The sequence below is a fragment of the Dendrobates tinctorius genome, unplaced genomic scaffold (assembly GCF_039654945.1).
Source record: "Dendrobates tinctorius isolate UK_male_01 unplaced genomic scaffold, ASM3965494v1 ptg000386l, whole genome shotgun sequence".
NCBI lineage: Eukaryota > Metazoa > Chordata > Amphibia > Anura > Dendrobatidae > Dendrobates > Dendrobates tinctorius.
In genome coordinates, this window is record NW_027362052.1 from 995039 (window position 1) to 1021725 (window position 26687).

The 26687-nt window shown below is 43.8% G+C and overlaps 1 protein-coding gene across 2 annotated transcripts in view; it reads left to right on the forward strand.

Moving 5' to 3' along the window:
- Positions 1-23188, forward strand: part of LOC141076078 (IgGFc-binding protein-like) — a 364579-nt gene extending 341391 nt beyond the window's left edge. The window contains exons 4-5 of one of the 2 annotated variants that reach the window (XR_012227404.1): positions 21579-22455; positions 22534-23188. Coding sequence is in view for 1 of the 2 variants with exons in the window: in XM_073563325.1 (XP_073419426.1) it covers positions 21579-21601 (23 nt within the window). In the remaining variant the exon portion in view is untranslated. Of the gene's footprint in view, positions 1-21578 lie in introns of both variants that reach the window. The other variant, XM_073563325.1, reaches the window with a different exon arrangement.
- The last annotated feature ends 3499 nt before the right edge of the window (positions 23189-26687 follow it).

Below are 26687 nucleotides of genomic sequence, written 5' to 3' on the forward strand. Positions count from 1 at the left end.
GCCGACTGTCCGGGGGTCTATGCAGGCTGCGGGGGTCTGTGCAGGCATCGTCCGATGGGACTACAAGTCCCATCGGGCGATGCCTGCTACCATGACGGTGATTGACACATTAGCCAATGATGGGACAGTAATAGTTCCATCATCAGGCCTATGTGTTGAATGTAAAAAAAATAAATAAAAAAAAATACATGCTACATACATACTACATACATGCAACATACATACATAATACATATATACCACATGCATGCAACATGCATACTACATATATACTACATGCATGCAACATACATATATACTACATGCAACATGCATACTACATATATACTACATGAATGCAACATACATACTACATATATACCACATGCACGCAACATGCATACTACATACATACTACATATATACCACATATATACTACATGCATGCAACATACATATATACTAAATGCAACATGCATGCTACATATATACCACATGCATGCAACATGCATACTACATATATACCACATATATACTACATGCATGCAACATACATATATACTAAATGCAACATGCATGCTACATATATACCACATGCATGCAACATGCATACTACATATATACCACATATATACTACATGCATGCAACATACATATATACTACATATATACTACATGCAACATACATACTACATATATACTACATGCATGCAACATACATACTACATGCATGCAACATACATACTACATATATACTACATGCATGCAACATACATACAACATATATACTACATGCATGCAACATGCATACTACATATATACTACATGCATGCAACATACATATATACTACATGCAACATGCATACTACATATATACTACATGCATGCAACATATATACTACACATATACCACATGCATGCAACATGCATACTACATATATACCACATATATACTACATGCATTCAACATACATATATACTACATGCAACATACATACTACATATATACTACATGCATGCAACATACATACTACATATATACTACATGCATGCAAAATGCATACTGCATATATACCACATATATACTACATGAATGCAACATACATACAACATATATACTACATGGATGCAACATACATATATACTACATATATACCACATGCATGCAACATACATATATACTATATACTACATGCAACATACATACTACATATATACTACATGCATGCAACATACATACATACAACATATATACTACATGCATGCAACATGCATACTACATATATATTACATGCATGCAACATACATATCTACTACATGCAACATGCATACTACATATATACTACATGCATGCAACATACATACTACATATATACCACATGCATGCAACATGCATACTACATATATACCATATATACTACATGCATGCAACATGCATATATACTACATGCAACATACATACTACATATATACTACATGCATGCAACATACATACTACATATATACCACATGCATGCAACATGCATACTACATATATACCACATATATACTACATGCATGCAACATACAACATAAATACTACATGCATGCAACATACAACATAAATACTACATGCATGCAGCATACATATATACTACATACAACATACATACTACATATATACTACATGCATGCAACATACATACTACATATATACCACATGCATGCAACATGCATACTACATATATACCACATATATACTACATGCATGCAACATACAACATAAATACTACATGCATGCAACATACTACATATATACTACATGCATGCAACATACTACATATATACTACATGCATGCAGCATACATATATACTACATACAACATTCGTACTACATATATAATACATGCAACAAACATACATACCACATATATACTACATGCATGCAACATACATACATACAACATATATACTACATGCATGCAACATGCATACTACATATACACAACATATATACTACATGCATGCAACATACATATATACAACATATATACTACATGCAACATACATACTACATATATACTACATGCATGCAACATACATACTATATATACCACATGCATGCAACATGCATACTACATATATACCACATATATACTACATTCATACAACATACATATATACTACATACAATACATTCATACAATACATACATATAGACATACAGTACATATAACATAGAGTACATACTCACCATCACTTGTCACTTTGATCCCCAAAGTCATTGTCATATGTGGAATAAATATTAAAATAACAAACCACCAATATACTGATGCTGCTGTTCTCCACGCAAGATCGTCGTGGCACACTCGTGGACTTCTGCGGATCAGGGGTAAGTATATTGGTGGTTTGTTATTTTAATATTTATTCCATAGATGACAATGGCTTCGGGGATCAAAGTGACAAGTGATGGTGAGTATGTACTCTATTTTATATGTTCTGTATGTCGTATGTCTATATGTATGTATTATATGAATGTATTGTATGTAGTATATATGTATGTTGCATGCATGTAGTATATATGTAGTAGGCATGTTGCATGTAGTATATATGTATGTTGCATGCATGTAGTATATATGTAGTATATATGTAGTATGCATGTTGCATGCATGTGGTATATATGTAGTATGTATGTTGCATGTAGTATATATGTATTATATATATATGTTGCATGCATGTAGTATATATGTAGTATATATGCATGTAGTATATATGTGGTATATATGTAGCATGCATGTAGTATATGTTGCATGCATGTAGTATATATGTTGTATATATGTATGTTGCATGCATGTGGTATATATGTAGTATGCATGTAGTATATATGTGGTATATATGTAGTATATATGTGGTATATATGTAGTATGTATGTATGTTGCAAGCATGTAGTATATATGTAGTATGCATGTAGTGTATATGTAGTATGTATGTTGCATGTGGTATATATGTAGTATATATGTATGTTGCATGCATGTAGTATATATGTGGCATATATGTAGTATGCATGTTGCATGCATGTAGTATATATGTGGTATATATGTAGTATGCATGTTGCATGCATGTAGTATATATGTTGTATATATGTATGTTGCATGCATGTGGTATATATGTAGTATGCATGTAGTATGTATGTATGTTTCATGCATGTAGTATATATGTATGTTGCATGTAGTATATATGTTGTATATATGTAGTATGCATGTTGCATGCATGTAGTATATATGTTGTATGTATGTTGCATGCATGTAGTATATATGTAGTATGCATGTATGTTGTATGTATGTTGCATGCATGTAGTATATATGTAGTATGCATGTATGTGGTATATATGTTGCATGCATGTAGTATATATGTTCTATATATGTATGTTGCATGCATGTGGTATATATGTAGTATGCATGTAGTATATATGTAGCATGTATGTTGCATGCATATAGTATATACACTCACTGGCCACTTTATTAGGTACACCTGTCCAACTGTGTGTTAAGACTTAATTTCTAATCTGCCAATCACATGGCGGCAACTCAGTGCATTTAGGCATGTAGACATGGTCAAGACAATCTCCTGCAGTTCAAACCGAGCATCAGTATGGGGAAGAAAGGTGATTTGAGTGCCTTTGAACGTGGCATGATTGTTGGTGCCAGAAGGGCTGGTCTGAGTATTTCAGAAACTGCTGATCTACTGGGATTTTCACGCACAACCATCTCTAGGGTTTACAGAGAATGGTCCGAAAAAGAAAAAAAATCCAGTGAGCGGCAGTTCTGTGGCCGGAAATGCCATGTTGATGCCAGAGGTCAGAGGAGAATGGGCAGACTGGTTCGAGCTGATAGAAAGGCAACAGTGACTCAAATTGCCACCCGTTACAACCAAGGTAGGCAGAAGAGCATCTCTGAACGCACAGTGCGTCGAACTTTGAGGCAGATGGGCTACAGCAGCAGAAGACCACACTGGGTACCACTCCTCTCAGCTAAGAACAGGAAACTGAGGCTACAATTTGCACAAGCTCATCGAAATTGGACAGTAGAAGATTGGAAAAACGTTGCCTGGTCTGATGAGTCTCGATTTCTGCTGCGACATTCGGATGGTAGGGTCAGAATTTGGCGTAAACAACATGAAAGCATGGATCCATCCTGCCTTGTATCAACGGTTCAGGCTGGTGGTGGTGGTGTCATGGTGTGGGGAATTTTTTCTGGGCACTCTTTGGGCCCCTTGGTACAAATTGAGCATCGTTGCAACGCCACAGCCTACCTGAGTATTGTTGCTGACCATGTCCATCCCTTTATGACCACAATGTACCCAACATCTGATGGCTACTTTCAGCAGGATAATGCGCCATGTCATAAAGCTCGAATCATCTCAGATTGGTTTCTTGAACATGACAATGAGTTCACTGTACTCAAATGGCCTCCTCAGTCACCAGATCTCAATCCAATAGAGCATCTTTGGGATGTGGTGGAACGGGAGATTCGCATCAGGGATGTGCAGCCGACAAATCTGCGCCAACTGTGTGATGCCATCATGTCAATATGGTCCAAAATCTCTGAGGAATGCTTCCAGCACCTTGTTGAATCTCTGCCACGAAGAATTGAGGCAGTTCTGAAGGCAAAAGGGGGTCCAACCCCTTACTAGCATGGTGTACCTAATAAAGTGGCCAGTGAGTGTATGTAGTATGTATGTTGCATGTAATATATATGTAGTATATATATGTTGCATGCATGTAGTATATATGTGGTATACATGTAGTATGTATGTATGTTGCATGCATGTAGTATATATGTAGTATGCATGTTGTATGTAGTATATATGTAGTATATATTTAGTATATGTATGTTGCATGCATGTAGTATATATGTTGCATATATGTATGTTGCATGCATGTGGTATATATGTAGTATATATGTGGTATATATCTAGTATGTATGTTGCATGCATGTAGTATATATGTAGTATGTATGTTGCATGTAATATATATGTAGTATATATTTGTTGCATGCATGTAGTATATATGTGGTATATACGTAGTATGTATGTTGCATGCATGTAGTATATACAGTATGTAGTATGCATGTTGCATGTAGTATATATGTAGTATATATGTATGTTGCATGCATGTAGTATATATGTTTTATATATGTATGTTGCATGCATGTGGTATATATGTAGTATGCATGTAGTATATATGTGGTATATATCTAGTATGTATGTTGCATGCATGTAGTATATATGTAGAATGCATGTTGCATGCATGTAGTATATATGTAGAATGCATGTTGCATGCATGTGGTATATATGTAGTATGTATGTATGTATGTTGCATGCATGTAGTATATATGTTGTATGTATGTTGCATGTAGTATGCATGTTGCTTGCATGTGGTATATATGTAATATGTATGTAGTATGTATATATGTATGCTGCATGCATGTCGTATATATGTAGTATGTATGTTGCATGTAGTATATATGTAGTATGCATGTTGCATGCATGTGGTATATATGTAGTATGCATGTAGTATATATGTAGTATGTATGTTGCATGCATGTAGTATATATGCAGTATGTATGTTGCATGTAGTATATATGTAGTATATATGTATGTTGAATGCATGTAGTATATACAGTATGTGGTATATATGTAGTATGCATGTTCATGCATGTGGTATATATGTAGTATGTATGTTGCATGCATGTGGTATATCTGTAGTATGCATGTAGTATATATGTGGTATATATGTAGTATGTATGTTGCATGTAGTATATGTGTGGTATATATGTAGTATTTATGTTGCATGTGGTATATATGTATGTTGGATGCATGTAGTATATATGTGGTATATATGTAGTATGCATGTTGCATGCATGTAGTATATATGTTCTATATATGTATGTTGCATGCATGTGGTATATATGTAGTATGCATGTAGTATATATGTAGCATGTATGTTGCATGCATATAGTATATATGTAGTATGTATGTTGCATGTAATATATATGTAGTATATATATGTTGCATGCATGTAGTATATATGTGGTATATATGTAGTATGTATGTATGTTGCATGCATGTAGTATATATGTAGTATGCATGTTGTATGTAGTATATATTTAGTATATATGTATGTTGCATGCATGTAGTATATATGTTGCATATATGTATGTTGCATGCATGTGGTATATATGTAGTATATATGTGGTATATATCTAGTATGTATGTTGCATGCATGTAGTATATATGTAGTATGTATGTTGCATGTAATATATATGTAGTATATATTTGTTGCATGCATGTAGTATGTATGTGGTATATACGTAGTATGTATGTTGCATGTAGTATATACAGTATGTAGTATGCATGTTGCATGTAGTATATATGTATGTTGCATGCATGTAGTATATATGTTTTATATATGTATGTTGCATGCATGTGGTATATATGTAGTATATATCTAGTATGTATGTTGCATGCATGTAGTATATATGTGGTATATATCTAGTATGTATGTTGCATGCATGTAGTATATATGTAGAATGCATGTTGCATGCATGTAGTATATAGGTAGAATGCATGTTGCATGCATGTGGTATATATGTAGTATGTATGTATGTTGCATGCATGTAGTATATATGTTGTATGTATGTTGCATGTAGTATATATGTATTTTGCATGTATGTAGTATATATGTAGTATGTATGTTGCTTGCATGTCGTATATATGTAGTATGTATGTTGCATGTAGTATATATGTAGTATATATGTAGTATGCATGTTGCATGCATGTGGTATATATGTAGTATGCATGTAGTACATATGTTGTATATATGTAGTATGCATGTTGCATGCATGTAGTATATATGCAGTATGTATGTTGCATGTAGTATATATGTAGTATATATGTATGTTGAATGCATGTAGTATATACAGTATGTGGTATATATGTAGTATGCATGTTCATGCATGTGGTATATATGTAGTATGCATGTAGAATATATGTGGTATATATGTAGTATGTATGTTGCATGCATGTAGTATATGTGTGGTATATATGTAGTATTTATGTTGCATGTGGTATATATGTAGTATATATGTATGTTGGATGCATGTAGTATATATGTGGTATATATGTAGTATGCATGTTGCATGCATGTAGTATATATGTTGTATGTATGTAGAATGCATGTAGTATATATGTTGTATATATGTAGTATGCATGTTGCATGCATGTGGTATATATGTAGTATGTATGTTGCATGCATGTAGTATATATGTAGTATGTATGTAGCATGTAGTATATATGTAGTATATATGTATGTTGCATGCATGTAGTATATATGTGGTATATATGTAGTATGCATGTTGCATGCATGGAGTATACTGTATATGTTGTATATATGTATGTTGCATGCATGTGGTATATATGTAGTATGCATGTAGTATATATGTAGTATGTATGTTGCAAGCATGTAGTATATATGTAGTATGCATGTTGCATGCATGTAGTATATATGTAGTATATATGTATGTTGCATGCATGTAGTATATATGTGGTATATATGTAGTATGCATGTTGCATGCATGTGGTATATATGTAGTATGTATGTATGTTGCATGCATGTAGTATATATGTAGTATGTATGTTGCATGTAGTATATATTTAGTATGTATGTATGTTGCATGCATGTGGTATATATGTAGTATGCATGTAGTATATATGTTGTATATATGTAGTATGCATGTTGCATGCATGTAGTTTATATGTAGTATATATGCATGTTGCATGCATGTAGTATATATGTGGTATATATGTAGTGTGCATGTAGTATATATGTATGTTGCATGCATGTAGTATATATGTAGTATGTATGTTGCATGTAGTATATATGTAGTATGTATGTAGTTTATATGTAGTATATATGCATGTTGCATGCATGTAGTATATATGTGGTATATATGTAGTGTGCATGTAGTATATATGTATGTTGCATGCATGTGGTATATATGTAGTATGTATGTTGCATGTAGTATATATGTATTATATATGTATGTTGCATGCATGTAGTATATATGTGGTATATATGTAGTATGCATGTTGCATGCATGTGGTATATATGTAGTATGCATGTAGTATATATGTAGTATGTATGTTGCAAGCATGTAGTATATATGTAGTATGAATGTAGTATATATGTAGTATGTATGTTGCATGTGGTATACAGTGGGGCAAAAAAGTATTTAGTCAGTCAGCAATAGTGCAAGTTCCACCACTTAAAAAGATGAGAGGCGTCTGTAATTTACATCATAGGTAGACCTCAACTATGGGAGACAAACTGAGAAAAAAAAATCCAGAAAATCACATTGTCTGTTTTTATTTCATTTTATTTGCATATTATGGTGGAAAATAAGTATTTGGTCAGAAACAAAATTTCATCTCAATACTTTGTGATATATCCTTTGTTGGCAATGACAGAGGTCAAACGTTTTCTGTAAGTCTTCACAAGGTTGCCACACACTGTTGTTGGTATGTTGGCCCATTCCTCCATGCAGATCTCCTCTAGAGCAGTGATGTTTTTGGCTTTTCGCTTGGCAACACGGACTTTCAACTCCCTCCAAAGGTTTTCTATAGGGTTGAGATCTGGAGACTGGCTAGGCCACTCCAGGACCTTGAAATGCTTCTTACGAAGCCACTCCTTCGTTGCCCTGGCGGTGTGCTTTGGATCATTGTCATGTTGAAAGACCCAGCCACGTTTCATCTTCAATGCCCTTGCTGATGGAAGGAGGTTTGCACTCAAAATCTCACGATACATGGCCCCATTCATTCTTTCATGTACCCGGATCAGTCGTCCTGGCCCATTTGCAGAGAAACAGCCCCAAAGCATGATGTTTCCACCACCATGCTTTACAGTAGGTATGGTGTTTGATGGATGCAACTCAGTATTCGTTTTCCTCCAAACACGACAAGTTGTGTTTCTACCAAACAGTTCCAGTTTGGTTTCATCAGACCATAGGACATTCTCCCAAAACTCCTCTGGATCATCCAAATGCTCTCTAGCAAACTTCAGACGGGCCCGGACATGTACAGGCTTAAGCAGTGGGACACGTCTGGCACTGCAGGATCTGAGTCCATGGTGGACTAGTGTGTTACTTATGGTAGGCCTTGTTACATTGGTCCCAGCTCTCTGCAGTTCATTCACTAGGTCCCCCCGCGTGGTTCTGGGATTTTTGCTCACCGTTCTTGTGATCATTCTGACCCCACGGGGTGGGATTTTGCGTGGAGCACCAGATCGAGGGAGATTATCAGTGGTCTTGTATGTCTTCCATTTTCTAATTATTGCTCCCACAGTTGATTTCTTCACTCCAAGCTGGTTGGCTATTGCAGATTCAGTCTTCCCAGCCTGGTGCAGGGCTACAATTTTGTTTCTGGTGTCCTTTGACAGCTCTTTGGTCTTCACCATAGTGGAGTTTGGAGTCAGACTGTTTGAGGGTGTGCACAGGTGTCTTTTTATACTGATAACAAGTTTAAACAGGTGCCATTACTACAGGTAATGAGTGGAGGAAAGAGGAGACTCTTAAAGAAGAAGTTACAGGTCTGTGAGAGCCAGAAATCTTGATTGCTTGTTTCTGACCAAATACTTATTTTCCACCATAATATGCAAATAAAAGGGAAAAAAAAACAGACAATGTGATTTTCTGGATTTTTTTTTCTCAGTTTGTCTCCCATAGTTGAGGTCTACCTATGATGTAAATTACAGACGCCTCTCATCTTTTTAAGTGATGGAACTTGCACTATTGCTGACTGACTAAATACTTTTTTGCCCCACTGTATATGTAGTATATATGTATGTTGCATGCATGTAGTATATATGTAGTATATATGTAGTATGTATGTTTCATGCATGTAGTATATATGTAGTATGTATGTTGCATGTAATATATATGTAGTATGTATGTTGCATGTAGTATATATGTAGTATATATGTGGTATATACGTAGTATGTATGTTGCATGCATGTAGTATATATGTAGTATGCATGTTGCATGTAGTATATATGTAGTATGTATGTTGCATGCATGTAGTATATATGTAGTATGTATGTTGCATGTAATATATATGTAGTATATATATGTTGCATGCATGTAGTATATATGTGGTATATACGTAGTATGTATGTTGCATGCATGTAGTATATATGTAGTATGTATGTTGCATGTAGTATATATGTAGTACATATGTAGTATGTATGTTGCATGTAGTATATATGTAGTATGTATGTTGCATGTAGTATATATGTAGTATGTATGTTGCATGCATGTAGTATATATGTAGTAGGCATGTTGCATGTAGTATATATGTATGTTGCATGCATGTAGTATATATGTGGTATATATGTATGTTGCATGCATGTGGTATATATGTAGTATATATAGTATGTATGTTGCATGTATGTAGTTTGTATGTAGTATGTATGTAGTATGTATTGTTTTTTTTTGTACATTCAACACATAGGCCGGATGATGGGACTACTACTGTCCCATCATTTGCTAATGTGTCAATCACCGTCATGGTAGCAGGCATCGCCCGATGGGACTTGTAGTCCCATCGGACAATCCTGCACAGACCCCCGCAGCCTGCACAGACCCCCGGACAGTCGGTATAGACCACCGGCAGGCCGGCACAGCCCCCCGGCAGGCCGGTACAGACCCCTGGACAGTCGGTACAGACCACCGGCAGGCCGGCACAGACCCCCGCAGCCTGCAAAGACTCCCGGACAGTCGGTACAGACCACCGGCAGACCGGCACAGCCCCCCGCAGCCTGCACAGACCCCCGGACAGTCGTTACAGACCACCGGCAGGCCGGCACAGCCCCCCGGCAGGCCGGTGCGGACCCCCGGCAGTCCGCACAGACCCCCGGGCAGTCGGCACAGACCCCCAGAAGGTCCGTACACCCCCCCGAGGGGCTGTACAAGGACAGAAAAGGGTTTTTCTTATTCCGATACCGGAAGTCCCATAGACTTGAATGGGACTTCCGGTATCGGAATCGGCGATACCATCCGATCCGATATTTTAGGGTATCGGATGGTATCGCTCAACACTAATAAGGACACTTTGCGAAGATGATGTCTACCTCAAAGGACACTGCAAGAAATCCCGGCTGGGAGTGGTGTCCAGCACTTACGAGAATCTTTGAATGTTTTACTGTAAAGTATTTGATAATGTGTTTTATAAGAGTATTAGTAATTGAGAAATGGCTTTTACAGAGAATTAGGAATGTTTTGATAGAGAATTAAGAATAAAGGTTTGAACATGACAGGTGACGGACCAGGTACTTGCGGTCAGCGTCTTGAAGAGAGAAAAATGATAAAGAAATGTGTTACAGAGTACAGCACTTCTGAATTAAGGAAAATTTGCACTGTTTAATTTAGAATTTAGATAGAATTGTTTGTAACGTTCAAGAAACAATGCCTCCTATATTAGGAAGTTCCACATTGCGGCTCAGTGCTTGGAGAGTAGCAGAGCACCTCTGGTGGTTCCCTGCTTGGAACACTGGATGTGCTGGGAGGTGGGTGGAGTTGAGATATATAAAAGAGTGGGAAAGTGTAGGATTACAGGTCAGTCTGACAGAAGGTCAGTGAGGAAGGAAGCCACTCGGGAGGAGTGGGGATCCCTGGAAGAAGGGATGGAGGAAGGAGTGCTGCAGCTGCTTCAGTGATCTGAGCCAGCTGGCACGGGAAAGAAGGAGGCACGACAGCAACACGGATAGAGAGCTGGGACTCTAAGAAGGGAGTCCCCGAAGCAGGCTACAGCTGTCTGCCATACGAGCAGAGTTCTTGGGAACATCTGACAGGAGGAACTCCAGAGTACCACGGTACTGGAGCTCTTCACACTTTAAGGCGCAATAGAGGAGTCGTTCAGGAAAGATACATGTTGGCGGAGTGTTCGAGAAGAGCTTTCCATCTGGCCTGGAGGTTGGCTGAATCTCTGAGGATACCGCCCGGAGGCCTTGTGTACCGAAGACTGTGAGTAAAGCTTTGGAACTGCAAGCCTCGGTGTCCTCCATTCATTCTTGCGCCAACCTGCTCAGCACCGCTACATCTGGGTACCATTCTTTACACTGCCTGCGCCTTTCCACAACCATTACAACTATACTGCCCTGGGACATCATCCCTGCCTGTGGAGGGCTATACCATCACTGCTGCATCATACCATCTGTCCCAGAGGCTCTGTCTGCAGCTTCGGCTTAATACCTCCCTTGCCGAGCACCACAGGTGGCGTCACAAACTATTCCATTCCATTAACTACATTCCCCCATTACTTGGGCGCCCAGGGCCACGGACCGGGTCACCACTACTGTGACACATTCCCCTGACACCGGCCCGGTACCGAGTACCCCACAGCCCTGGGAGGGTGACCCACAACACGGTAAATTCAGCTCTATAACTCTTTCTGTTACATGGGTTCCGTATCATGAGCTTACATGTCCCCATCGGTTTCAGAACACTTTTGTTGTACATCACCAGGACCTTGTCAGTTGGCTCAATAGAAACCTGTTTGTTCAGCAGAGCAGATGGAATTACATTGCAGCTTGCTCCACAATCCAGCTGAAATCTAATGGGCTTCTCATCCAACAAGAATGTTGCATAAAGCTGCTTGGCATCCTTGCCTACTGACTGCCTGACTACATTGACATTCTCTGCTGCAGTTGTAGCCATGTAATGTCCTCTGCACTGTCAGTGTCGGGGGTCACAGTGTCGAGCTGTCTGTACTGTTTGCCTGTTCCTTGCCTGCAGACAGCTGAGAAATGATTCTTCTTTCCACATAATCTACAGGTTTCACCATATGCTGAACACTTGAGTTTGCCTCTCTCTTGTCTTTTCCCACAATACTTGCAGTGGACAGTGCTTATAGGGGAGCTTGGTCTTGTCTTTCCTTTCATAGATACTGCATGTACCTTATCATTTTCACTGGTGCCTGCCATCATCTTCAGGCTGTGTTTTGTCGGTTCAGCAGCCCTGCAGATTTGCATGCATTTCTCTAAAGTCATGTCTTCCTCTCTCAGTAATCTTTCTTTGAGATGACTGTCTCTTATGCCACACACCATTCTGTCTTTGATTAGACTGTCCCTGATCTCTCCACATGTTGTTGCCAGCCTCCTCAGCTCTGTCAGATATCTGTCCACATTTTCACCATCCTCCTGATGTCTTGTGAAAAAGTTATATCTTTCCACTGTCTCATTCTTCTTTGGGTCACAGTGTTTATCAAATGCCTGCACAATATGTGCTAGAAGGAGGTTGTCTGTGTGTGGGAGTAAGGCGTGGGCTAATTCTCTGCCATTTTCCCCAATAAGGTCATAAAACAGCTTCACTTTCCGTTTGTCATCACTGGGGGCCACTGTGAGATCCACATACAGTGTACACCCTTCCTTCCAACGTCTCCAAGTCTGAGCAGATTACATGAAGTCACATCCAGTCCCTGAGTTGGCTTCAGACCAGTCTCCATGTTGCAGTAATGTCAGGGAGTCTGTCCTCACAGGTGCTGTGATCCTCTGTCTAGTCCCAGCCTCACACAAGCTCTGAGGATTTGCAGGTTCTGTGCCCAGCTGCCACCATGTTCTGTTATGTATTTCCGATCAAGGATCACACTCCTTGGAGATCTCCAGGCTTGTTTATTACATGAGACTTGTGATACATTCCTCCATTACAAGATGTCTGCTAACAACAACTGACCAACAAGTTCTTACACTCTATATTACACACATCAAAGTAGTGAGACCCCTAGAGGCCACATTAACATATAACATATTGCTACAGTGTGATTGACAGTCAGAACGCCACCGTGAGGAAACAGATTCGTACGTCCAAGTCCTGGGAAATAATCAGAAATGGCCCCTGGAAAAGGGGGAGGGAAAAACACAGTGCAAAGATAAAGGATGACGTCATAGAAAAAAGTGACTACAGGGGGGTGAATACAGCACGGAGGGGCAACAATGACTACAGGGGGTGAATACAGCCCGGAGGGGCACCAATGACTACAGGGGGGTGAATCCAACCTGAATGGACACCAATGACTACAGGGGGGTGAATACAGCCCGGAAGGGCACCAATGACTACAGGAGGGTGAATACAGCCCGGAGGGGCGCCAATGACTACACGGGAGTGAATGCAGCCTGGAGGGACACCAATGACTACAGGGGGTGAATACAGCCCGGAGGGGCACCAATGACTATAGGGGGGTGAATACATCCCGGAGGGGCACCAATGACTACAGGGAGGTGAATCCAACCTGAATGGACACCAATGACTATGTCATGCCCTCAGCCGCAGGCACGGTCTCTGCTGTGCAGGGAGACCGGCGCCTATCTCGCAGCTCCACTGCTACTACTTACCCTGTCCGTGGCTCCAGACAATCAGTGGCTCCTTTCTCTGCTAAGAACTTGCATCCTCTTGGCAGGTCTCCTGGTTATGCTCTTAGGAGGCGCGCCCCGCTTCCTGCACATTATTAAAACAGCAGGGCACCTGTTGTCTATTAGGGCTGGCTGTGCTTCGACAGAGTCAGGATCAGCTAGTGGCCTTTATGCAAACTTTGGATACCCATATGTCTACTCTACAGGCTGCCGAGCCCACCAACGCCACCCAGCTAGCAGAGCTCCATCTGGAACTCACTCACCAACTAGAGATGCAGACCCGCTTGTTGGACTACATAACCTCTGTGGAGGACCAGTTAACTAAAGTACTGCTGGTTGCTGCATCCCCAGTCCTTCAGCCTCCAGTGCTGCATCCTATGGTTGCGCCCTCTACAGGACCCAGTCCTCGTCTCTGCAAACCTCCTCGTTACAATGGTGACCCCAAGTTGTGCAGAGGATTTCTCAACCAATGCTTGCTGCATTTTTGTTTTTCGCCTCAGCATTAATAATAATAATAATAATAATAATCTTTATTTATATAGCGCCAACATATTCCGCAGCGCTTTACAGTTGAACAGTCATAAGTAACAACTGATATGGCCAAGGTGACTTTCCTAGCTTCACACCTGGAGGGAGAGGCTTTAGCCTGGTTCAACCCCCTAATGGAGCGGAATGATCCCATCGTGTCTGATCTGCAGGTATTCCTGGATACCTTCCGCAAGATATTCAATGAGCTTTGTCGTGCCACATCTGCTATGGAGTCTCTCTTCAATTTGCAACAGGGCTCTCTCTCTGTTGGTCAGTATGCCATCCGTTTCCGTACCCTGGCTTCGCAGCTCCAGTGGACCAATGAGCCTTTGGTCGGAGCCTTTCGGTGAGGATTATCCGGAAGAATCAAGGATGAATTGGCAGTCAGGGACCTACCTGAGACCCTGGATGATCTCATATCCCTCGCCATTCGAATTGACCTGCGTCTCCAGGAGCGCTGCAGGGAGAGGATTCTCGAGAAGCGATTTCATCGTCCTTCATCTTCTTCACCGAAACCTCGGTTTCCGTCTTGTCCTGCTCCGGTTTCTAGGAATGAACTCATGGAGCTTGATCGCGTTAAGGTGAAGAGGAAAGGGCAGGAGAAAATGTCCGCTAGGAATCCGCATCGCTTTGGTGGACGCCCTGCTCCCGGTCCATGCAGTGGAATGGAGAGGCCGGAGAAACTCTTCCACCTGGGACAGGTAAGAGAGGCTTCCCTAGGTGAGAATGATTCCTCACCTCCACTAACTATATCCATACAGGTGATCTTCGGAAAGGTGCGGTTCTCTGAGATGGCCTATCTGGACTCTGGATCTGGTGGAAACTTCATCCAGCAAGCCGTGGCCAGGCAGTTCGGGATCCCTATCACTCCTCTGCAGCCGTCCCGGCACATCATCTCCGTAGATGGAAAACCCCTGAAAGATCCCATTCTTGGTATCACCGATGAGGTGGAGCTTCAAATCGGAGCACTCCACAAGAAGAGAATTGCCTTCTTTGTGTTACCGAATCTTTCTCCACTGTTTCTACTAGGTCTTCCGTGGCTGCGCCATCATGAACCCGTCCTGGATTGGCAGTCAGGAGATGTCCTTCGATGGGGTCAGTCTTGTCACAATCACTGCCTCGTACCCGTACTGCCTGGTTCAAGCCCGCGTCCTCCTGCAACCTTACCCGGGTTACCCGCTGCCTACTGGTCCTTCGCGGATGTATTCGTCAAGAAGGAGGCCGAAGATACCCTCTTCCTTTAATTCCAGAGCTCTTTGATCGTCTTCGAGGTCCCAGGATTTTTACCAAGTTGGATCTCCGTGGGGCTTACAACCTCATCAGGATACGATCAGGGGATGAGTGGAAAACCGCCTTCAACACGCGAGATGGTCACTATGAATATCTGGTGATGCCCTTTGGACTAAGCAATGCGCCCGCCGTCTTCCAGGAGTTTGTCAATGACATATTCCGTGACCTGCTCTATGTTTGTGTGGTGGTCTATCTGGACGACATCCTGGTATTTTCTCCCGACTTACCATCTCACAGGAGGAATGTTCGTCTTGTTCTTCAACGTTTGAGAGAGAATCGCCTCTACGTGAAGTTTGAGAAATGTCTGTTTGAACAGAGATCGTTACCCTTTCTTGGCTTTATCATTTCTGATACAGGTCTCGAGATGGATCCAGAGAAGGTCTCCACCGTGCTTAAGTGGCCCCGACCTGAGGGAATCAAGGCCATACAGCGGTTTCTGGGATTTGCCAATTACTATCAGCAATTTATCCCTCACTTCTCCTCCCTGGTAAGACCACTCACCGCTTTGACTTGTAAAGGTGCCAAACCAAGGGATTGGACTCCTGAGGCCGAGTCGGCTTTCACTTCCCTTAAACAAGCCTTCTCTACTGCCCCGGCTCTTCACAGACCAATGATCAGCAAGCAGTTTTTCCTGGAGGTGGACGCTTCGTCATCTGGAGCCGGAGCGGTCCTCACTCAGAAACTGTCTACCGGTAAGATGGTGACCTGTGGATTCTTTTCCAAGGCATTCTCGCCCTGCGAACGTAACTACTCAATTGGGGATAGAGAGTTACTGGCAATTAAGTTAGCCTTAGAAGAGTGGCGATATCTGCTTGAAGGCGCAGTTCATCCAGTCATCATTTACACAGATCATAAAAACCTGTCCTACCTCCAGTCAGCTCAAAGACTCAACCCTCGCCAGGCTCGTTGGTCTTTATTTTTTGCTCGTTTCAATTTCTCTCTCCATTTCTGCCCTGCAGAGAAGAATATCAAAGCTGATGCGCTTTCCAGGTCATTCCTGTCAAACGACCTTGAAGAGGAGCCTCAGCATATCATTGAACCATCCAAGATGATCACGGTAGCTCCAGTCAGTCTGTCGCAGATCCCGCCCGGTAAGACTCTTGTAATTGAAAGAGACAAGAGGAGAGTTCTCCGCTGGGGTCATTCTTCTAAGCTGGCCGGACACGCCGGTCAAAAGAAGACGTTACAACTAATATCTAAATACTACTGGTGGTCCACCTTGCGCCAAGATGTTCTGGACTTCGTTGCAGGCTGTCCCGCCTGTGCTCGTAACAAAACGCCCAAGAAACTGCCAGTTGGTCGCCTCCTTCCGCTCCCGATTCCGTCTGCTACCTGGCAACACATTGCCATGGACTTCATCACAGATCTGCCAGCATCATCCGGTTGTGGAGTAATCTGGGTTGTTGTTGACCGGTTCTCCAAGATGGGACACTTCACTCCACTCTCCTGTCTTCCTTCCGCTCCTAAACTCACAGAGCTCTTCATTCAGCATGTCCTTTGGCTTCACGGACTTCCACTCCATATTGTCTCTGACAGGGGAGTTCAGTTCATTTCCTGCTTCTGGCGGTCCCTCTGTAAGTTGTTGGATGTCACCCTGGACTTCTCCTCGGCCTATCACCCACAATCTAATGGCCAAGTGGAGAGAGTGAATCAAGTCCTCACAAACTATCTGCGACACTTTGTGAATGGTAACCACAGCGACTGGGCCAACCTGCTACCATGGGCGGAGTTTTCATACAACAATCATGTCGGTGACTCCTCCTCTAACTCCCCGTTTTTCATTGTTTATGGACAGCATCCTAGGATCCCGACTCCACTGCCTCTTGCTTCCGGCAATCCTGCAGCTGAGTCCCTGGCAAAGGACTTCTCAAAGGTCTGGACAGAGACCAGGACCTCATTGGAGCAGGCATCGGTTCGGACCAAGGAGCATGCGGATAAGAGACATCTGGATCCGCCACCTTACCAACCCGGAGATAAGGTATGGCTGTCTTCCAGGCACATCCGTCTTAAGGTCCCTTCTTATAAACTGGCTCGTTTCATTGGTCCCTTTGAAGTGCTCCACCGGATCAACGATGTGTGCTATCGTTTGAAGTTGCCAGCCTCCTTACGGATCCATAACTCCTTCCATGTCTCCCTGCTGAAGCCAGTTGTTCTCAGTCGCTTCACCCAGGATCCAGGTAAATTTCTTTCTCCTGTCAGTTCCGAGGATGTCTATGAAGTGAAGGACATCCTGGCCATGAAGAGAAGAGGGGGCAGGTCGCTCTTTCTGGTTGACTGGAAGGGATATGGTCCTGAGGAGAGATCCTGGGAGCCTGAGGAGAACATTAATGCCCTGATGCTTCTTAGAAAGTTCCTGGCAGGTTTGAAGAAGGGGGGCGTAAGGTGGAGGGTACTGTCATGCCCTCAGCCGCAGGCACGGTCTCTGCTGCGCAGGGAGACCGGCGCCTATCTCGCAGCTCCACTGCTACTACTTACCCTGTCCGTGGCTCCAGACAATCAGCGGCTCCTTTCTCTGCTAAGAACTTGCATCCTCTTGGCAGGTCTCCTGGTTATGCTCTTAGGAGGCGCGCCCCGCTTCCTGCACATTATTAAAACAGCAGGGCACCTGATGTCTATTAGGGCTGTCTGTGCTGTGATGCTCGGTGCATAAAAGGCATCCTCCCTCAAGAGGGAGTTGCCTGAACAATGTGTTCATTCTGTGGGATCGCTGCCTCCCACTCAGGCCACACTCTGCTTTGCTCTGCGTTCTAAAGGCTATTGCAATATTCTAATATCTCTGTCTCCTCAGAATCCTCTGCTGGCAGTTCCCGCTCCTGGATCCCTCTGGACACTCCGGTTCCTACCCCAGTCTGACCAAGGCTCTCCTCTTGGAATCAACCAGTTACCATCGCAGGCTAGATCAGCCTTTCTGTGTTTACTCAGACCTTCCAGGTCTCACACCACCTCCTCTATACGGTCTGTATGGGTCGTCCCTCTGGTCCGGGCATTGCGGCATTAAGGTCATCTGGTGTTGCGACGGGGGAGCCCCTGTATAGGGGTAGACCTTGCCCGGTGCTCCACTACGTGGTTCTGTGTCGTGGTTTATTTAATATAAAATAGATATGACAGGCTCAAACCCCAAAATCTCGGACTCAAGATCCCGAGCACGTTTCAACCACCTCGCCTCTATCATCCTGTCGAGACGTATATTTCACTTGTTAATGCTTCTGTGGATAAGTATATAGATGAAATCAAACATGGTAAATACCACCTTAAGCATAACCTTAATAGAGAAGAATCATTAGCACTGAAAAGTCTTAAAAACAACAAGGACATTGTCATAAAGCCTGCTGATAAAGGTGGCTCCATTGTAGTACTGGATAAGAAATACTATCTGTCTGAAATCCAGAGACAACTCTCTGACGTCACGACATACAGACCCATCCCCACGAATCCTATCTACTCCATAGAGAGAAAGATAGACAATTTGATCAACTTCCACTTAAATTTGGGTACAATTGATTCTAAACTGGCAGAGTATTTGCACAAAGTCCCATAACTCCAGTCATTTATATACTCCCCAAAATACATAAAAATTTGGAAAAGCCCCCCGGTAGACCCATAGTGGCATCTACCGACTCTATCCTCTCACCCCTGTCAATAACCTTGGAAAAGATCCTCACTCCACTAGTACCAAAAATTCCATCTTATCTCAAAGACACCGGTGATTTTCTGAACCACGTTAGAACCCTCCATGACATTCCTTCCTTTTGTTTATTAGCCAGCCTAGACGTCAACAGCCTATATACTAGTATAGATCATGATCTTGGCATCGAGGCTGTCAGATGGTTCCTAGATTTACAATCCTCTCTTAGCGAACCCCAGAAATTGTTCTGTACCGATACACTCAAATTGGTCCTCAACAACAACTATTTCCTCTTTGAGGACCAATTCTACCTTCAGGCACGGGGTACCGCGATGGGGGCGAATGTAGCCCCCCCCGTACGCTAACATCTTCATGTGTAAATTTGAGGCTGACTTTGTCTACACACATCATCTATATAGAAAACATGCTCTTACCTGGCTCAGATACATAGACGACATCTTTTGTGTATGGACAGGTGACACCAATAGCCTCACAGATTTTGTACATGACCTCAACCAGAGTATACCGAACCTAACCTTTACCTCACATTCCAACACACAGTCTGTCAGTTTCCTTGACACCATGATCTCTAAAACTGACTCTGGCACCCTTACAAGTGACCTTTACGTCAAACCTACAGACCGTAATAGTCTACTACACTGGTCCAGTTGTCACCCAAGACACGTGAAGATAGCTCTACCTAAATCCCAACATGACAGAATTGACCGCATAGTCTCAACACCTGATATCAGGCAAATGAGACATGACGAGATGACTGAAAAGTTTCAAACAAGAGGATACCCCAAAATTAACGCTGAACAACAAACCAGAATTACCCAACGTGACTGTGGTGTAGAGAATAGGGTTAAGTTCATCAACACCTATCACCCGTTCTCTCCTCTGATCAAAAAAGCAGTCCTTGAACACTGGCCCCTACTAGAAAAGGCTTACCCGGGGATTGAAAATTTCCAAAATCCTCCTCTCATCTGCCATAAGCGGGTTCAGAACCTAAAAAACACTTTGGTTAGAGCCGACGTGGGCTCCCACTTCAAGACATTCAGGCAGAAGACATTTAGCACGGTGCGCAACGGAACCTTCCCTTGTTTGGGTTGCGCACAATGCACGAATGTTAGTAAAGGCGATACATTCACCCATCCGAGGTCCGGCAAACGGTACAAGATCAATGGCTATTTTACCTGCAACTCAAATTTTGTCGTCTATTTAATCAAATGCCCATGCGGCCTAGGATACGTTGGGGAAACCACCCAGCATGTGAAAGACCGCATCTCCAAACATAAATCAACCATCCGGTGTGAGAAAACACTTTTACCAATTCCTGCCCATTTTGTGGAGAATAGACACTCTGTAAGCCAACTGAAATTTCAGGTTATCGAACAAATCCCTGTACCCAGACGAGGGGGTAATAGAATCCAAACGCTCAAAGAGCGTGAAGCGTATTGGATGTATCACCTAAATACCCTCCATCCACACGGTCTCAATAGAGAATCTGAAATGTATTATTAATCCCTTCTAAATTCCACTTCATAGTGAATTAGTTTTGTTTTTCATCAGGAGTTTAAAATCACTACCAAATAAGTTCTTTTCCTACACAAGGTTTTTTGGTTTATAGGAGATATTTCTGACATAAGTGTGTTAATATGAACGCCATTTTACTCTTTGTATGTAAACCTTGCTCTAATTACCTTTCTTTGTTTTTAGGCAGGAAAAGGAAGTTTCTCTGAAACCTGATAGGCACAACCAGCACTGAAATTATCACCGTGCATGAATTCAGCACAGTCCCACCGTTAAAATGGCCGCCTGTATGCATGTGACATTTCCTCACAACCCTCCCTTTTTTACTTCACTTCCTGGATGGCTCGCACCTGCTCAGTACATTCATTCTGACATTTTTTGACCTCACCAAGATGGCGACTGCCACCATCACTTCATGTCAAGTCAAAACATGCTCATTCTCTATCCCCGCCCTGCACATGCTCAGTACATTCATTCTGACATTTTTTGACCTCACCAAGATGGCGACTGCCAACATCACTTCCTGTCAAGTCAAAACATGCTCATTCTCTATCCCCGCCCTGCACATGCTCAGTACATTCATTCTGACATTTTTTGACCTCACCAAGATGGCGACTGCCAACATCACTTCCTGTCAAGTCAAAACATGTTCATTCTCTATCCCCGCCCTGCACATGCTCAGTACATTCATTCTGACATTTTTGACCTCACCAAGATGGCGACTGCCACCATCACTTCCTGTCAAGTCAAAACATGCTCATTCTCTATCCCCGCCCTGCACATGCTCAGTACATTCATTCTGACATTTTTGACCTCACCAAGATGGCGACTGCCAACATCACTTCCTGTCAAGTCAAAACATGCTCATTCTCTATCCCCGCCCTGCACATGCTCAGTACATTCATTCTGACATTTTTGACCTCACTAAGATGGCGATGGCCCTTCCCCCCATTCCCGCCCCTTCCCCACCCAATCAGGAAGTGCTTGACAGTATTTAACATCACTGCACTAAGCCACATGCACTTCCGGCCTCCTCCACACCTGACTAGATTTAGGACACAAGGTAATGGTGCCCTACAGTCTTCATAGACTGGGTTTCCTTTCTCCATCTCAGCTTATTGACCTGCTTTTTTGTCCTTAGGACGGGAGTCACGTGCTGACCCTACACATCGGTATGTGACCCCTAAAACTGTCTTTTATATCTTTTCTTTCTATATACCTTGCTATTCCTTAACCTATACCCTTTCTCAGTGGTTACTATAGGTACCGTTCCAGCAGCTGGACTACAAAGGCAAACCTATACCACTTATACACACACCTCAAAACCAAGGATCTAGGTATTTATACCTTATGCCTTAACATTTCCAAGAGCACCCCTTACACACTGCCTCCTTAGATGACCTCACCTTTATTCCCACTCCACTTCACTGTCCCCTAATGCCCTTTCTCAACACTACCTACACATTCATGCTTTTCAACTCCTTACACCTTCACTCTATTCCTCTGTTCAACCTCTCACATGTTCACCGTATCACACCACAATACATACTCACTGGCCTCACATCATTATAGATCCATACACACCTTCACAAAGGATGTTTGACACTGTCCCCACCTTATGTATCACCTATCACTAGATTTTTGGTTTTGTAATACTTTATAAAGTTTATTGATTTTTGTTCTTTTATTGTATATATTGTAGTCATATCCCTGATGAAAGCTCGAGAAGTAGAGCTGAAACGTTGGATTGTAACACCACCCTTTTTTTCACAATCAATAAAATCACAACAATTAAAGACTGTCGTTGAGAAGACTTTACTTTCATGTTATTAGTGTGCCGGGGTTACTCCTATACTGTGGTTTATTTAATAAACATCCTTACTTTATTTGAAGCTCTTCTCCTGTCTCTTGTGTATAGGGTATACAGCTACCACTGCACCATCAGTGGTCTAGTGGGTCCACTATACATCTTCACGCCCTGTGGGCGTAACAGACAACAAGGGAGTAAATACAGCCCAGAAGGGCACCAATGACAACAGGAGGGTGAATACAGCCCGGAAGGGCACCAATGACAACAGGAGGGTGAATACAGCCCGGAAGGGCACCAATGACAACAGGAGGGTGAATACAGCCCGGAAGGGCACCAATGACAACAGGAGGGTGAATACAGCCTGGAGGGGCACCAATGACTACACAGGAGTGAATACAGCCTGGAGGGACACCAATGACTACAGGGGGTGAATACAGCCCGGAGGGACACCAATGACTACTGGGGGGTGAATACAGCCCGGAGGGGCACCAAAGACTACTGGGGGGTGAATACAGCCCGGAGGGGCACCAAAGACTACTGGGGGGTGAATACAGCCCGGAGGGGCACCAAAGACTACTGGGGGGTGAATACAGCCCGGAGGGGCACCAAAGACTACTGGGGGGTGAATACAGCCCGGAGGGGCACCAAAGACTACTGGGGGGTGAATACAGCCTGGAGGGACACCAATGACTACAGGGGGGTGAATACAGCCCGGAGGGGAACCAATGACTACAGGGGGTGAATACAGCCCGGAGAGGCACCAGTGACTACAGGGGGGTGAATACAGACTGGAGGGGCACGAATGACTACAGGGGGTGAATACAGCCCGGAGGGACACCAATGACTACAGGGGGTGAATACAGCCCGGAGGGGCACCAATGACTACAGAGGGGTGAATCCAACTTGAATGGACACCAATGACTACAGTGGGGTGAATACAGCCCAGAGGGGCAGCAATGACTACAGGGGGGTGAATACAGCCTGGAGGGGCACCAATGACTACAGGGGAGTGAATACAGCCCGGAAGGGCACCAATGACTTCAGGGGGGTGAATACAGCCCGAAGGGGCACCAATGACTACAGGGGGGTGAATACAGCCCGGAGGGGCACCAATGACTACCGGGGGTGAATACAGCCCGAAGGGGCATCATTGACTACAGGAGGGTGAATACAGGCCGGAGAGGCACCAGTGACTACAGGGGGGTGAATACAGACTGGAGGGGCACGAATGACTACAGGGGGTGAATACAGCCCGGAGGGACACCAATGACTACAGGGGGTGAATACAGCCCGGAGGGGCACCAATGACTACAGTGGGGTGAATCCAACTTGAATGGACACCAATGACTACAGTGGGGTGAATACAGCCCAGAGGGGCAGCACTGACTACAGGGGGGTGAATACAGCCTGGAGGGGCACCAATGACTACAGGGGAGTGAATACAGCCCGGAAGGGCACCAATGACTTCAGGGGGGTGAATACAGCCCGAAGGGGCACCAATGACTACAGGGGGGTGAATACAGCCCGGAGGGGCACCAATGACTACAGGGGAGTGAATACAGCCCGGAAGGGCACCAATGACTTCAGGGGGGTGAATACAGCCCGAAGGGGCACCAATGACTACAGGGGGGTGAATACAGCCCGGAGGGGCACCAATGACTACCGGGGGTGAATACAGCCCGAAGGGGCATCATTGACTACAGGAGGGTGAATACAGGCCGGAGAGGCACCAGTGACTACAGGGGGGTGAATACAGACTGGAGGGGCACCAATGACTACAGGGGGTGAATACAGCCCGGAGGGGCTCCAATGACTACAGGGGGGTGAATACAGCCAATGACTACAGGGGGGTGAATACAGCCAGAAGGGGCACCAATGACTACAGGGGGTGAATACAGTTCGGAGGGACACCAATGACTACAGGGGGGTGAATACAGCCCGGAAGGGCATCAATGACTACAGGGGGGTGAATACAGACCAGAGGGACACCAATGACTACAGGGGGGGTGAATACAGCCCGGAGGGGCACCAATGACTACAGGGGGGTGAATACAGCCCGGAGGGACACCAATGACTACAGGGGGGTGAATACAGCCCGGAGGAGCACCAATGACTACAGGGGGGTGAATCCAACTTGAATGGACACCAATGACTACAGGGGGGTGAATACAGCCCACAGGGGCAGCAATGACTACAGGGGGGGGTGAATACAGCCTGGAGGGGCACCAATGACTACAGGGGAGTGAATACAGCCCGGAAGGGCACCAATGACTACAGGGGGGGGTGAATACAGCCTGAAGGGGCACCAATGACTACAGGGGGGTGAATACAGCCCAGAGGGGCACCAATGACTACAGGGGGTGAATACAGGCCGGATGGGCACTAATGACTACAGGAGTGTGAATACAGACGGGAATGGCACCAATGACTACAGGAGGGTGAATACAGGCCGGATGGGAACTAATGACTACAGGACTGTGAATACAGACAGGAATGGCACCAATGACTACAGGAGGGTAAATACAGACTGGAGGGACACCAATGAGTACAGGAGGGTGAATACAGCTCGGAGGGGCACCAATGACTACAGGGGGGTGAATACAGACAGGAGGGGCACCAATAACATCAGTAGGTTGAATACATCACAGGGGGCACCAATGACTACAGGGGGTGGAATACAGACCAGAGAGGCACCAGTGACTACAGGGGGGTGAATACAGACCGGAGAGGCACCAATGACTACAGGAAGGTGAACACAGACCAAAGGGACACCAATGACTACAAGAGGGTGAATACAGTCCAGAGGCGCATCAATGACTAAAGGAGGGTGAATACAGCCCGGAGGGGCACCAATGACTACAGGGAGTTGAATACAGCCCGGAGGGGCACCAATGACTACAGGAGGGTGAATACAGCCCGGAGGGGCACCAATGACTACAGGGGGGTGAATACAGCCCGGAGGGACACCAATGACTACAGGTGAGTTAATACAGCCGGAAGAGGCACCAATGACTACAGGGGGGAGAATACAGACCGGAGGGGCACCAATGACCACAGGAGGGTGACTAGAGACCGGAGGGACACCAATGAGTACAGGAGGGTGAATACAGCTCGGAGGGGCACCAATGACGACAGGAAGGTGAACACAGACCAAAGGGGCACCAATGACTACAGGAGGGTGAATACAGACCGAAGGGGAACCAATGACTACAGGGGGGTGAATACAGACCGGAGGGGCATCAATGACTACAGGAGGGTGAATACAAACCGGAGAGGAACCAATGACATCAGTAGGTTGAATACATCACAGGGGCACCAATGACTACATGGGGTTGAATACAGACCGGAGAGGCACCAGTGACTACAGGGGGGGTGAATACAGCCCGGAGGGGCACCAATGACTACGGGGGGGTGAATACAGCCCGGAGGGGCACCAATGGCTACAGGGGGGTGAATAAAGACCGGAGGGGCACCAATGACTACAG